Source organism: Myotis nattereri (genome assembly GCF_964212035.1).
Source record: "Myotis nattereri genome assembly, chromosome: 1".
Taxonomy (NCBI): Eukaryota; Metazoa; Chordata; class Mammalia; order Chiroptera; family Vespertilionidae; genus Myotis; species Myotis nattereri.
This window is the reverse complement of record NC_138075.1, coordinates 125,998,863-126,010,499: the sequence shown is the minus strand read 5'-3', so window position 1 is coordinate 126,010,499 and position 11,637 is coordinate 125,998,863. Positions and strand designations below refer to the sequence as shown.

General features: G+C 42.6%; 1 protein-coding gene across 1 annotated transcript; it reads left to right on the top strand.

Moving 5' to 3' along the window:
• The first annotated feature begins 2,140 nt into the window (after positions 1 to 2,140).
• PNN (pinin, desmosome associated protein) lies at positions 2,141 to 10,606 on the top strand. Its single transcript, XM_081096341.1, has 9 exons — positions 2,141 to 2,648; positions 3,305 to 3,376; positions 3,775 to 3,843; positions 4,848 to 4,920; positions 5,037 to 5,131; positions 5,298 to 5,373; positions 6,607 to 6,762; positions 6,841 to 6,979; positions 8,165 to 10,606. The coding sequence occupies exons 1-9, from the start codon at positions 2,536 to 2,538 to the stop codon at positions 9,535 to 9,537; spliced, it is 2,166 nt and encodes a 721-aa protein (XP_080952467.1). The 5' UTR covers positions 2,141 to 2,535; the 3' UTR covers positions 9,538 to 10,606.
• Positions 10,607 to 11,637: the final 1,031 nt, after the last annotated feature.

Below are 11,637 nucleotides of genomic sequence, written 5' to 3'. Positions count from 1 at the left end.
TAGGTTTGTTGGCTGGTTTAATAATTAAGTTGACTTAAACAGATTAACAGGAGGAAAATAAATTTAATTTCATGAATTTGGAAGCTCCATAAAAATATGAGACCCCAAAGACAGGCAATTTAGGTTTATATGCTGTCCTGAGCTAGGAACCTGGGGCTTCCAATGGGAGGACAACTCACAGGTAGAAGAGCAGATGTTTGGTAATCGGATGTTCGCCAAGCTATGCAGGCAAGCCTTTCAGATAAAACGTTATCTCTCAGATTATGTACTATAATATTGTACACTTGAAACATATAATCTTATTAACCAATGGCACCAAATAAATTTAATTTTTAAAAAAGAAAGAAAAGTTAACTCTGGTAATATCTCTTTCTGGTCCACGCCCCCTAACTAAATTACTGTAGGTAATTAGGGAGTGGTAAAAGTTTTTCTTAAGTCTGCTGGGTCTTAACTGCATTCAGCTCAAAATAATTCATATGCCCAACTGGCACCTGTTGGCTTGGCATAGTCTGCTCTCTTTCACTAACATGCTACATAATTTACTGATGTTTGTCCTCTGTCTCCACACTCTTTCTGCTCCCAAGCTCCTTGAGGGAACAGATCTTTTTTGTACACTCATGTAGCCAACTTCTTGGAATAGTGGCTGGCACATAATAGGCGCTCACTGGATATTTGTTGAATGAATCAGTACATGAATGATCTTTGCCCCCTGAGGAATTTATAAACTCCAGAAAAGCAGGAACCACACCTATCTTACTCTAGGATTTATCCTCAGAGCCTAGGTTGCTGCTTCTACATGGGAGGAGCATTTAAAGGTTGGGTGAATTAAGATGGTTACTGGAGTTAAATACAGTTGACTTGCTAATGCTTGGTGCCAGGAGGTTGCCTGCTAACAGATGAAAATGAGAACCCAAAGGTTATTTGTAACATTGTTTGTATGAGAAAATGCTTTCTGAGCTAATATATATATACATATATATACACACACACACACACACACTAGAGACCCAGTGCATGAAATTTGTGCACTTGGGTGGTCCCTCAGCCTGGCTGGCACCCTCTCGCAGTCCAGGAGCCCTCAGGGGATGTCCGACTAACAGCTTAGGCCTGCTCCCCGTACTCCCCCACCCCAAGCTGTCAGTCGGACATCCTTGGCGCTGCCGGGGAGGCAGGAGAGGCTCCCACCACCACTGTTGCACTCGCCAGCCGTGGGCCTGGCTTCTGGCTGAGCAGCACTCCCAGGGGGAGCGCATTGAACACCATGGGGCAGCTCTTGCATTGAGCATCTGCCCCCTGGTGGTCAGTGTGCATCACAGCAACCAATCATTCTGCCATTTGGTTGATTTGCATATTAGCCTTTTATTATATAGGATATATATATGTGTGTGTGTGTGTGTGTGTGTGTGTGTGTGTGTGTCTGTTGGCAACACAGGTAGAGCAGAACCAGAAGCTGAACAACCATCTCTCTCGCTCTCTCTCACACATACACACACACAACCAACAATAGCACCGGCTCCCTGGACCCCATCTTAAGCTAACCAGCTCTGGGCCAGGTGTAGAGGCTAATGACTATCTCATGTCTTGTAGTTGCTTTTTTGTTGTAAATATCTTGAAGGCCCATCCAAGTCAGATTGCTGGCCCATTCTGGTCCTAGTGGAGGCGGAGGACGTGACAGTTTATTGCTGAGGTAGGATGTCCTTGGGACTTAATTCATATGCTAAGACTCCTGGCGCTTCTTATACTAAATTAGTATGTCTAATATGCTAAGACTACTGGAGCCTTAGGGTCTGAGCCAACTGATTCGAGGGCTGGACAGACAGAGACAGGGACAGTATCCCCAGACTCAGCCTCCTTATCAGGAAAAACAGGCATTTTCTTAAAGCTATTGAGAGGCATAAGGCACGTAAAGCGTTTCACACTTTGAAAGTGTCTTCAAAGTAACTGTTAGCTATTACGTTTAATGGCTTTTCCTGTTTCTTCATTCTTTGTTTCCCTCCACTAATTTTGGTTTAACCTAATGGGGGGGAAAGACTGCTCCCCTCCAACACTCTCTGGGCATGCGCACCAACAGAACAGCCGCACCCTTTCCTAATCACTGATGGGGGTGGGCGGGTGGTGGGTGAACAGACTCGCCTCCCACCCACTCTGAGGGGATTAGGAGGCTAAACAGCGTAAAGCTCGTCACATGACGGATTAAGAGGGCTGCAAACCTCCGCGCTCCTCCTCTGGAGAGCGAGCCCACGAGCGCGTCCCTCCGAGGACCCAAGGACTCACAATCCCGCCCCGCGACTGCGCCAACAGCGAGCCCGGCCGCCCGCAGCTACATGTGGGGGGGAGGGGCCGGCTGGCGGGCTTCTCATTGGCCCAGCGTCACAAAGCCGGCAGATTCTCCCCCTTCCGGTTGCTGTTGGTTGAAGCCGAAAACTACGCCCACCGTCATTGGCTGAGCCCAGCTGTCAATCCTCCCGCGTCTGGCGGCGCGACACAGCCCGGCGCGGCCTGAGGAGCAGTCTCGAAGCCTGCAGCAGGGAGAAGATGGCGGTCGCAGTGAGAACTTTGCAGGAGCAGCTAGAAAAGGCCAAAGAGAGCCTAAAGAACGTGGATGAGAATATTCGCAAGCTCACCGGGCGGGATCCGAATGACGTGAGGTAAGGGCCGGGTGAGAAATGCGGGCTCCGAGAGGCAGCCATCATCCGGCCGAGGTGAATTGGGGGCGGGGAGGGCGGCCCGCTAGGAGAAGGCTGTTACATCGAGGCCTGTTCCCGGGGCGGCGATGGAACCCGGTCTTCGGTGAGGTGGGGAGTCTCCAGGGCTCCCGCCGTAGGTCCCCGGGCTCGGGTGCGTGAGGTAGGACAGCGCGGCCTGGGCTCGCCGGCGGCCTCCAGGCCTGTGGGGAGGAAGGCCGGCACCGCCGCTTCCCGCCCTGGCTCTGCAGGCCCCGAGCTGCCGCACCAGGCCCCGCCCCCGCCCCGCCGACCACCCGCCGGCGCCCGCAGGCTCTCGGGGGACCGGCCGCCGCCCCGCTCCCCGGGGCTCCTCCACGTGCGGCTGCCTCGGGGTGGGCCAAGTTAGGAACCGATTCAAGTGTGTTCGCGCGGTCAGCACGGCGTGTGTGGTATCGGGCTTGAAGGAATGAAAATAAGGAAGTTGAATCGGGCCTCCTGCCCCTTTTCTCACACGCGGATTTGGGACGTCTTTTTGGAGTTTTCGTGGGTTTTTTTCCTCACGATGAACCTCCCCCGTGAATGAAATGCATTAGGTGTGTCCACGTGTGATTTTTGCACTGATTGTGAATGTCTCGCAGGCCCATCCAAGCCAGATTGCTGGCCCTTTCTGGTCCTGGTGGAGGTAGAGGACGTGGTAGTTTACTGCTGAGGTAAGATTTCCTTTGGACTTCGTTCATATGCTAAGGCTTAACGGGTGCTTTTTACGCTACACGAACATGTCTTTCTAAGCAAAATTCGTGGTGGGACCAGTGTTAGAAATGTCTGTGTTTAAAGCTGCCACCAGCCGTAGTTTCTCCACGGCTACCTTGTAACTTCATTTAGAGGCAAAAACTGGAGCGTGCAGAATATGTTCACTGTACCAGTTTTGTGTAAACTTAATTTGTTCTGGTGGGTTTTTTACAAGATGCTATGAAAGTATCTTGGAGTGAGTGCCTGTTTAACGTTGCTGGGATTGGAAGGATACTTAAAAACGTGAATTCTCTTGCTAAATGGTGGTATCGTTTGTCTTAAATTTCAAGTGCTTTCTGTTGGACATTTTTAATCGCAGGCGTGGATTCTCAGATAGTGGAGGAGGACCCCCAGCCAAACAGAGAGACCTTGAAGGGGCAGTCAGTAGGTATGTTGGAAAATTGAAGATTCTGAACGCATAATTACGTTACCTTTTCTGAGGTAGCATACAAATGTAAATACGTAGTAAATACTGTTCGTCGATGAAATAATAACCAGCCTATAGAAAAGTTTTATGAGAGTTTATTTGAGCTTTGAGTATATGCCCAGAAAGCAAAATCTCAACGGATGGAGAAAATGCTTTGGAGAGGGGCAGTTTTGCTACTTACTTTATACATTACAATAAAGGGAGGAGACGTCAGGAGGGATGTGGAACCCATTGGTGATAAAGGAGGCTGGAGAAAGCCAAGCAGGGAAATCTCTGGGACTGGGTGAAAAGCAGAATGGAGAGACACGTTATTTTACATTGGTGGGTACAGGATGGCTAATTAACATTCATAGTGCACAGAGATGGTTGGTGGGAATAAGACAGCAGTAACAGCGAGGTATTGGGCTGTGCAGCCTGCAGTTCTGCCTTGGAGGGGTCTAGAAAAGAATGACTCTGTCACTTCAAAGGTAAGCTATCCTAGGTGCTTACCAGCAATGGACAGAGATCACTTGAGATAAAGATTGACCTTTGCTAAGGAAGCTGTAGGGCCTGGGACAGCCATTGCCTGCACAGATAGGATTTATAATTAGACCATCCTGTGTGGTTGGTTACTTTTGGTCACTGAGACACGCAGTTTCACTCAAAACTCAGTTTTTCGCTAATGATAATAAATATTCCCAAAATAAAGGTTATGAGACAAATAAGATTGAGAACATAGTGAATTTGTGCCACTTTTCTGTCTCATACTGCAAAAACAGCCAGTTTGAGAAGGAAAGGAGATCAAAGTCTGGATTGGGCAGTGATGTTATATTTTATTCTTTCACTATTAGAGGAAAAAGTAAAATGGGATGGGGACTGATAGAATGAGGTTTCTGGAAAAGTCCTAGAAAAAGTAGTCATTTACTCTAGGTATGCACTTAAGTCAAATTCTGTAGTGGTCATTTAAATTATTTTTCCTATGATAGGCTGGGCGGGGAGCGTCGGACAAGGAGAGAATCACGCCAAGAAAGCGACCCAGAGGATGATGATGTTAAAAAGGTAATTGAGATTAAAAGAACTTCTTAGAGGATGAATTAGTATTTTCATCTTACAACACTTTAAAGAGTACCACCCATATGCTTGTTAAGTCACTGAGATTTTCTTTTCTATTGTAGCCAGCTTTGCAGTCTTCAGTTGTAGCTACCTCCAAAGAGCGTACACGGAGAGACCTTATCCAGGATCAAAATATGGATGAAAAAGGAAAGCAAAGGTAACTTTTGTGACTTCAGGTGGGGGGTGGGGAGCTTTTCAAATAATGCAATTTTAAGAAAATTTAAGCATTTGTCCAAGGGCTGTAGTATGTTTCTTTTTAGGAAATGGCAGGTTTAAATGAAGTGGATTTTATTGAAAATAAATTTTCTTTTTCTGTTCTTTAGGAACCGGCGAATATTTGGCTTGTTGATGGGCACCCTTCAGAAATTTAAACAGGAGTCCACTGTTGCTACTGAAAGGGTATTAATGCAATTTTTATTTACTTCCTTTACTTATATTATAAAAAGAAGTTGCTTATGTTTTTAAAAAGAGCCAAAAAACTCTCCTAAGATTTAATTGCAAGCCTGAAATGGAGCCAAGGAAAAACATAAAACTTTTCTGGAGTTAACTTATCAACCATCAGCCGATCTTTTCTTAAGGTGCTGTGAAGTAATTGAGTGAACTTCCTTGTAAAGAACTGTGGGCTGTGAGTCAGGAGAACGCAAGCTCGATAAGCTCATTTTCTTCAACAAGGAAGTTGAACTCATCATTGGTACTAGTTCAATAATTCTGATTTTTTTTTTAGACTTATTTTCACACTTGGGTAGTACTTAGCACTCTAGAAGCAAAAGCATAAAAGTTTACTGCCCTTCACAGTTTATTTAAATGTGTTATCTTTCTAGAAGCTTTTATTTTGCTGAAGGTAGAAAATTGTGTCTGTAGAGTTGAGCACCCAAGTTACTGCTTCTTAGGGAAGAACTTACATTGGAAAGGGAGAAACAATTCAGTTATAGGAGATTAATAAACTTATTATAGCTTGTATGTATTAACTTTACTACAGAATATTAAAGGCTTAAGCATTTTAATGTGTAAATAGTAAGTATTTTTTTAATAGAAAGTGTGACTAGTTGATTCATTAGGATATCACGTCTGTCAGATTTTTTAAAATATTTTTTTATTGATTTCAGAGAGGAAGGGAGAGGGAGAGAGAGAGAGAAACATCAGTGATGAGAGAGAATCATTGATTGGCTGCCTCCTGCACGCCCCTTACTGGGGATCAAGCCCGCAACCCAGGCATGTGCCCTTGACCAGAATCGAACCCGGGACCCTTTAGTCCATAGGCTGACGTTCTATCATTGAGCTAGACCAGCTAGGGCTGTCGGATTTTTTTATTCAGAAAGAATAACTGAAGGCAGCCTACTTAAAAAGACTTTTTGTGGTTAATTTATGAATCTTACCTAAAAGTCATGTTGGAATAGAAGTTACTGATATTATTGTGTAATAGCTTTAAAATTTAGATTTTTACATGTGAAAGCTTCAGTCTTCATTTCCTGAAAGAGATATTTCAGTCTCAAATGCTAAGTCGTGCTAAGTTTGAATTAGTTGTTACTTTGAATTGCAAATGTAAATCACATATGTAGATAATTTAGTGAAATTGTTATGTTTCAATAATCAGTATGTAATGAGATCTTAAAGTTCATTATTTATCTTTAGCAAAAGAGACGCCAGGAAATTGAACAAAAACTTGAAGTGCAGGCAGAAGAGGAGAGAAAGCAGGTTGAAAATGAGAGGAGAGAACTATTTGAAGAGAGGCGTGCAAAACAGACAGAATTGCGGCTTTTGGAGCAGAAGGTTGAGCTTGCGCAGCTGGTGAGTGGATAGTATTTTCAAATTCTAATATTGATAATCCATGTTTCAAAAGCATTGATCTTTTTACCTTTTCTTTAGCAAGAAGAATGGAATGAGCATAATGCCAAGATAATTAAATATATAAGAACTAAGACAAAGCCCCATTTGTTCTATATTCCCGGAAGAATGTGTCCAGCTACCCAAAAACTAATAGAAGAGTCACAGAGAAAAATGAATGGTAAGTGTATATGAAGAGATCCATTGAAATATTCCTAATGGGTAAGGCAATACACTCATACATGCATATTTTTTTGTTTCCTATAATAGTTGATCAAAAAAAATAATATACTAATGTTTTTGAAGCACAGGATCATTTATTTCATGATGTAGTTTAACCAGAAACTTTCATATTTGTAGGTGGTGCTCAATTCATATGTACATTATGCATTTGAGTGAGATGACCTTTTTTTTTGCTTGATACTTTTTAGTAGGCAGACATAAATACAATGAAGCAAGAAAAAGTGAACATGGAACATAAATGTAGTCCATAGAGGGGGAGCAGCACACACAGAAGGGTAGATACTGCTACGGTGATTAGATGATTTCTAAGGATCAGAAAAATTAATGCATGATGTACCATAAAATTTATTGTTTGAAGGAAATTTTTTGTCTTTTCTACTAGCATAAAATTAAATAGCGAAGGAATGTCACATAGATAATATGATGCAACTAATTTGTTTATTTTAAGCCTCACCTGAGGCTATTTTTTCCATGGAATTTTAAAGTGGAAGAGGGGAAGGGGAGAAGAGAGACAGAGAAAAACTTCAATGTTGCCTCCCTCATACACCCAACCAGCAGGGCCAGGGATCCAGCCTGCAACCCGGGTACATGCCCCTGATCAGAAATCGAACCCATGAACCTTCGATGCACAGGCCAATGCTCTAACCACTGAGCAGTGCAGGCTATAGCGATTAATTTCTTGGTTTCCAGTGGATTGTTGCTTTTGTCATTTTATGTGAATTTATAATTACTTATTTGCCATAGTTAACTTTTATCATTTTCCCCCCTTTTTTTAATCCTCACATGAGGATACTTTTCTATTGATTTTTAGAGAGAGGGAAAGACAGAGAAATACCAATGTGAGAGAAACACATTGATTGGTTACCTCCTGCACATGCCCTGACCAGGGCCGGGGAGGAGCCTACAACAGAGAGATGTGCCCTTGACTGGAATCAAACCCAGGACCCTTTGGTCCACAGGCCAACACTCTATCCACTGAGCCAAACTAGCTAGGACATCATTATTTCTTTACAAAAAGACATTTAGATAAAGCTCAGTGACAGTTTGTGGCCAGGTGTCAAGTTGTGGCTGAATGTTCTTAATCATAATAAATTTCACACATGTAAATTTTTGTTCTTTATAGCTTTATTTGAAAGTAGACGCATCGAATTTGCAGAACAAATAAATAAAATGGAGGCTAGGCCTAGAAGACAATCAATGAAGGAAAAAGAGCATCAGGTGGTGCGTAATGAAGAACAGAAGGCGGAACAAGAAGAGGGTAAGGTGGCTCAGCGAGAGGAAGAGTTGGAGGAGACAGGTAATCAGCACAATGATGTAGAAATAGAGGAAGCAGGAGAGGAAGAGGAAAAGGAAATAAGTATAGTTCATAGTGATGCAGAGAAAGAACAGGAGGAGGAGGAACAAAAACAGGAAATGGAGGTTAAGATGGAAGAGGAAACTGAGGTAAGGGAAAGTGAGAAGCAGCCAGATAGTCAACCTGAGGAAGTTATGGATGTGCTAGAAATGGTGGAGAGTGTCAAAAATGTAATTGCTGAGCAGGAGGTAATGGAAACCAATCAAGTTGAAAGTGTAGAACCTTCAGAAAATGAAACTAACAAGGAATTGGAGCCAGAAATGGAATTTGAAGTTGAGCCAGAGAAAGAATGTAAGTCTCTTTCTCCTTCGAAAGAGAATGCTAATGCTCTAGAAATGGAAAATGAGCCTGAGGACAAAGAAGAGAAAGAATCTGAGCCCCAACCCGAGCCTATGGCTCTGGCTCAGCCTCAGCCCCAGCCCCTGGCTCAGCCTCAGCCTCAGCTTCAATCTCAGTCCCAACCAGTACTCCAGCCCCAGCCTCTCTCTCAGCCTGAGACTTTGCCATTAGCCGTTGTACAGTCATCACCTCAGGTTATTCAGGAGCAAGGGCATTTACTACCTGAAAGGAAGGAGTTTCCTGTAGGATCTGTAAAAGTCACTGAGGTGACAGTAGAGCCAGTCTTGACAGTACATACGGAGAGCAAATCCAAAACCAAAACTAGAAGCAGAAGTAGAGGTCGAGCTAGAAATAAAACAAGCAAGAGTAGAAGTCGGAGCAGTAGCAGTAGTAGTTCTAGTAGCAGTTCAACCAGTAGCAGCAGTGGAAGCAGTTCCAGCAGTGGCAGTAGTAGTAGTCGAAGTAGTTCCAGTAGCAGCTCCAGTACAAGTGGCAGCAGCAGCAGAGACAGTAGCAGCAGCTCTAGTAGTAGTAGTGAGAGTAGAAGTCGGAGTCGGGGCCGGGGACATAATAGAGATAGAAAGCACAGAAGGAGCGTGGAGCGGAAGCGAAGGGATACATCAGGAGTAGAAAGGAGTCACAAATCTTCGAAAGGAGGCAGTAGTAGAGATACAAAAGGATCAAAGGATAAGAATTCCCGGTCCGACAGAAAGAGGTCTATATCAGAGAGTAGTCGATCAGGCAAAAGATCTTCAAGAAGTGAAAGAGACCGAAAATCAGACAGGAAAGACAAGAGGCGTTAATGGAAGAAGCCAGGCTTTCTTAGCCTATTCTTTGCAGCAGAAGATTTCTTGATGAGTAAAAGGATTACCTTTCCTTGTAAGGAGGATGCTGCCTTAAGAATTGCATGTTGTAAAAATATCTTTTTGGAAAATACAGACTGTTTGTTTACCAGACATTCTTGTACTTTTTGCATAATTTTGTAAGAGTTATTTATCAAAATTATGTGAGGTTCCAAAATATGTAAAAATAATAATAATAAAAAAAGATTAACATCCCTTGTCATCTTTTTTAAATATCCTATTCTCTTCAGTAAGAATCTGTATATTTTAATAGGTAAATCTTTAAGTCTGTTCCCTTCTAATTCTATATCATACTTTGCTTTTGTAGAAATAAATGCTCATTTCTTTCATTAGTTTTGGGATGTTCTCGACACTTGTATAATAAATATCCTCTTGATATCATTTTCAGCCGGTATCATTAGATACCGAACATGATTAGAATGTCTTTGAAGGTTTCCAATTTTATTTGCCTTAGACAATTATTTTGTGTTGTCAAAGTCAGATCTTTGCAGCTTTGGGGGGCCATAGTTCTTAAGATGATTTACTATTTTTTCTAATTTCCCTTGTTATTTTTATTCCCATCTCATATTTACACCATACATTTGGTATATAAATTAAAACAGTATGATTTGGTTGGCATTTTCTTCACAATTATGGGAACATTTTTTGTCTTCATTGTTTCTTTTGTGATGCGGCATATACATCTGTTAAAATAATCACTTCTTTCCAGGGGAGGGAGGTAGAAAAGTATATTCTAAACTTGGTTTTTTAGTTTGTGGTCTTGTCTTAACTTTTGTGTTGGCTCTAACTGAAACATGCCAATAAGTGTTTTCAAGAATTTTTGTTGAAGTATTGTATGAAAGTTTACAAAATAAAGAAGGTTCATCTACACTTGAATCTGTAAACAAGATAACACAAGTGTACCAAGTGATTATTAACTTTGTTGTTTTATAAATTTGTATGAGTTTGGAGTATCTGTTGCCCATTACATGTGCAAATAAATGTGGCTTAGATTTGTGTGACTGCTTAAGACTAGTACTTGTATTAACTTTTTGATGCTTTATACAAGAGAGCACTTTTGAGTTCATAATTTAACATTGACTATATAGCTTTAGGTTTGACTTTAAACATTCATTTATGCCTTCCTTTGACAAGTAAATGGTAATAAAATGTCCACAGGCATTTCCAGCATTGTATAAATGTAAGTGAACAGGTTAAAGGAAAAAACTCTAAAATATCCTTTCTTGGAGTACTAAATAAGCAGTAAATGAACAGAACTCCAAATGTGGGGCTAGCTAGCTACCTGCATCCCTGGGCCAGTTTTATCCAAGAGTAGCTTCATTGGGGATTTTAATACTCTCCAGCAGTAAGTAGTTCCCCCTTATCTGTGAGGGTTATGTCCCAAGGCTCCCAGTGGATGCCTGAAACATGGGTGGTATCAAACCCTATGTATACTATGGTTTTATCCTAGGGCAGTGGTCGGCAAACTCAGTCAACAGCCAAATATCAACAGTACAACGATCGAAATTTCTTTTTTGAGAGCCAAATTTTTTAAACTTAAACTGTATAGGTAGGTACATTGTTATTAACTTAATTAGGGTACTCCTAAGCTGGCCTTTGCTAAAAACGTCCTCAATCTGATTGAGGTACATTCACTGAGGTTGACCCCTTCCAACTCTCCCATCCACACTCGTCTTGTATACTTGTTTCATCTATCCTTTGTCACTGGTACGTGATTTGCAGACGTGACTAGCACTAACCACTGCACATGAGACCGCTGACTGACTGGCTCACTCAACTTGTGCATGAATCGTGCCTGCCTCCTCCGTGCTGCGTATCCCATCACCCGACCGACCCCACACACACACACTTCTAACGCCACTTCAAAATAGACTGGCCCAGGCCGAAAAACGACTTCTGTGCATGGGCCACGAAGTTTCAATTGCAGTGTCGGTGCACGCCCGCACGTGGTATTTCATGGAAGAGCCACACTCAAGGGGCCAAAGAGCCGCATGTGGCTCGCGAACCGTGGTTTGCCGACCACTGTCCTAGGGAAACAAA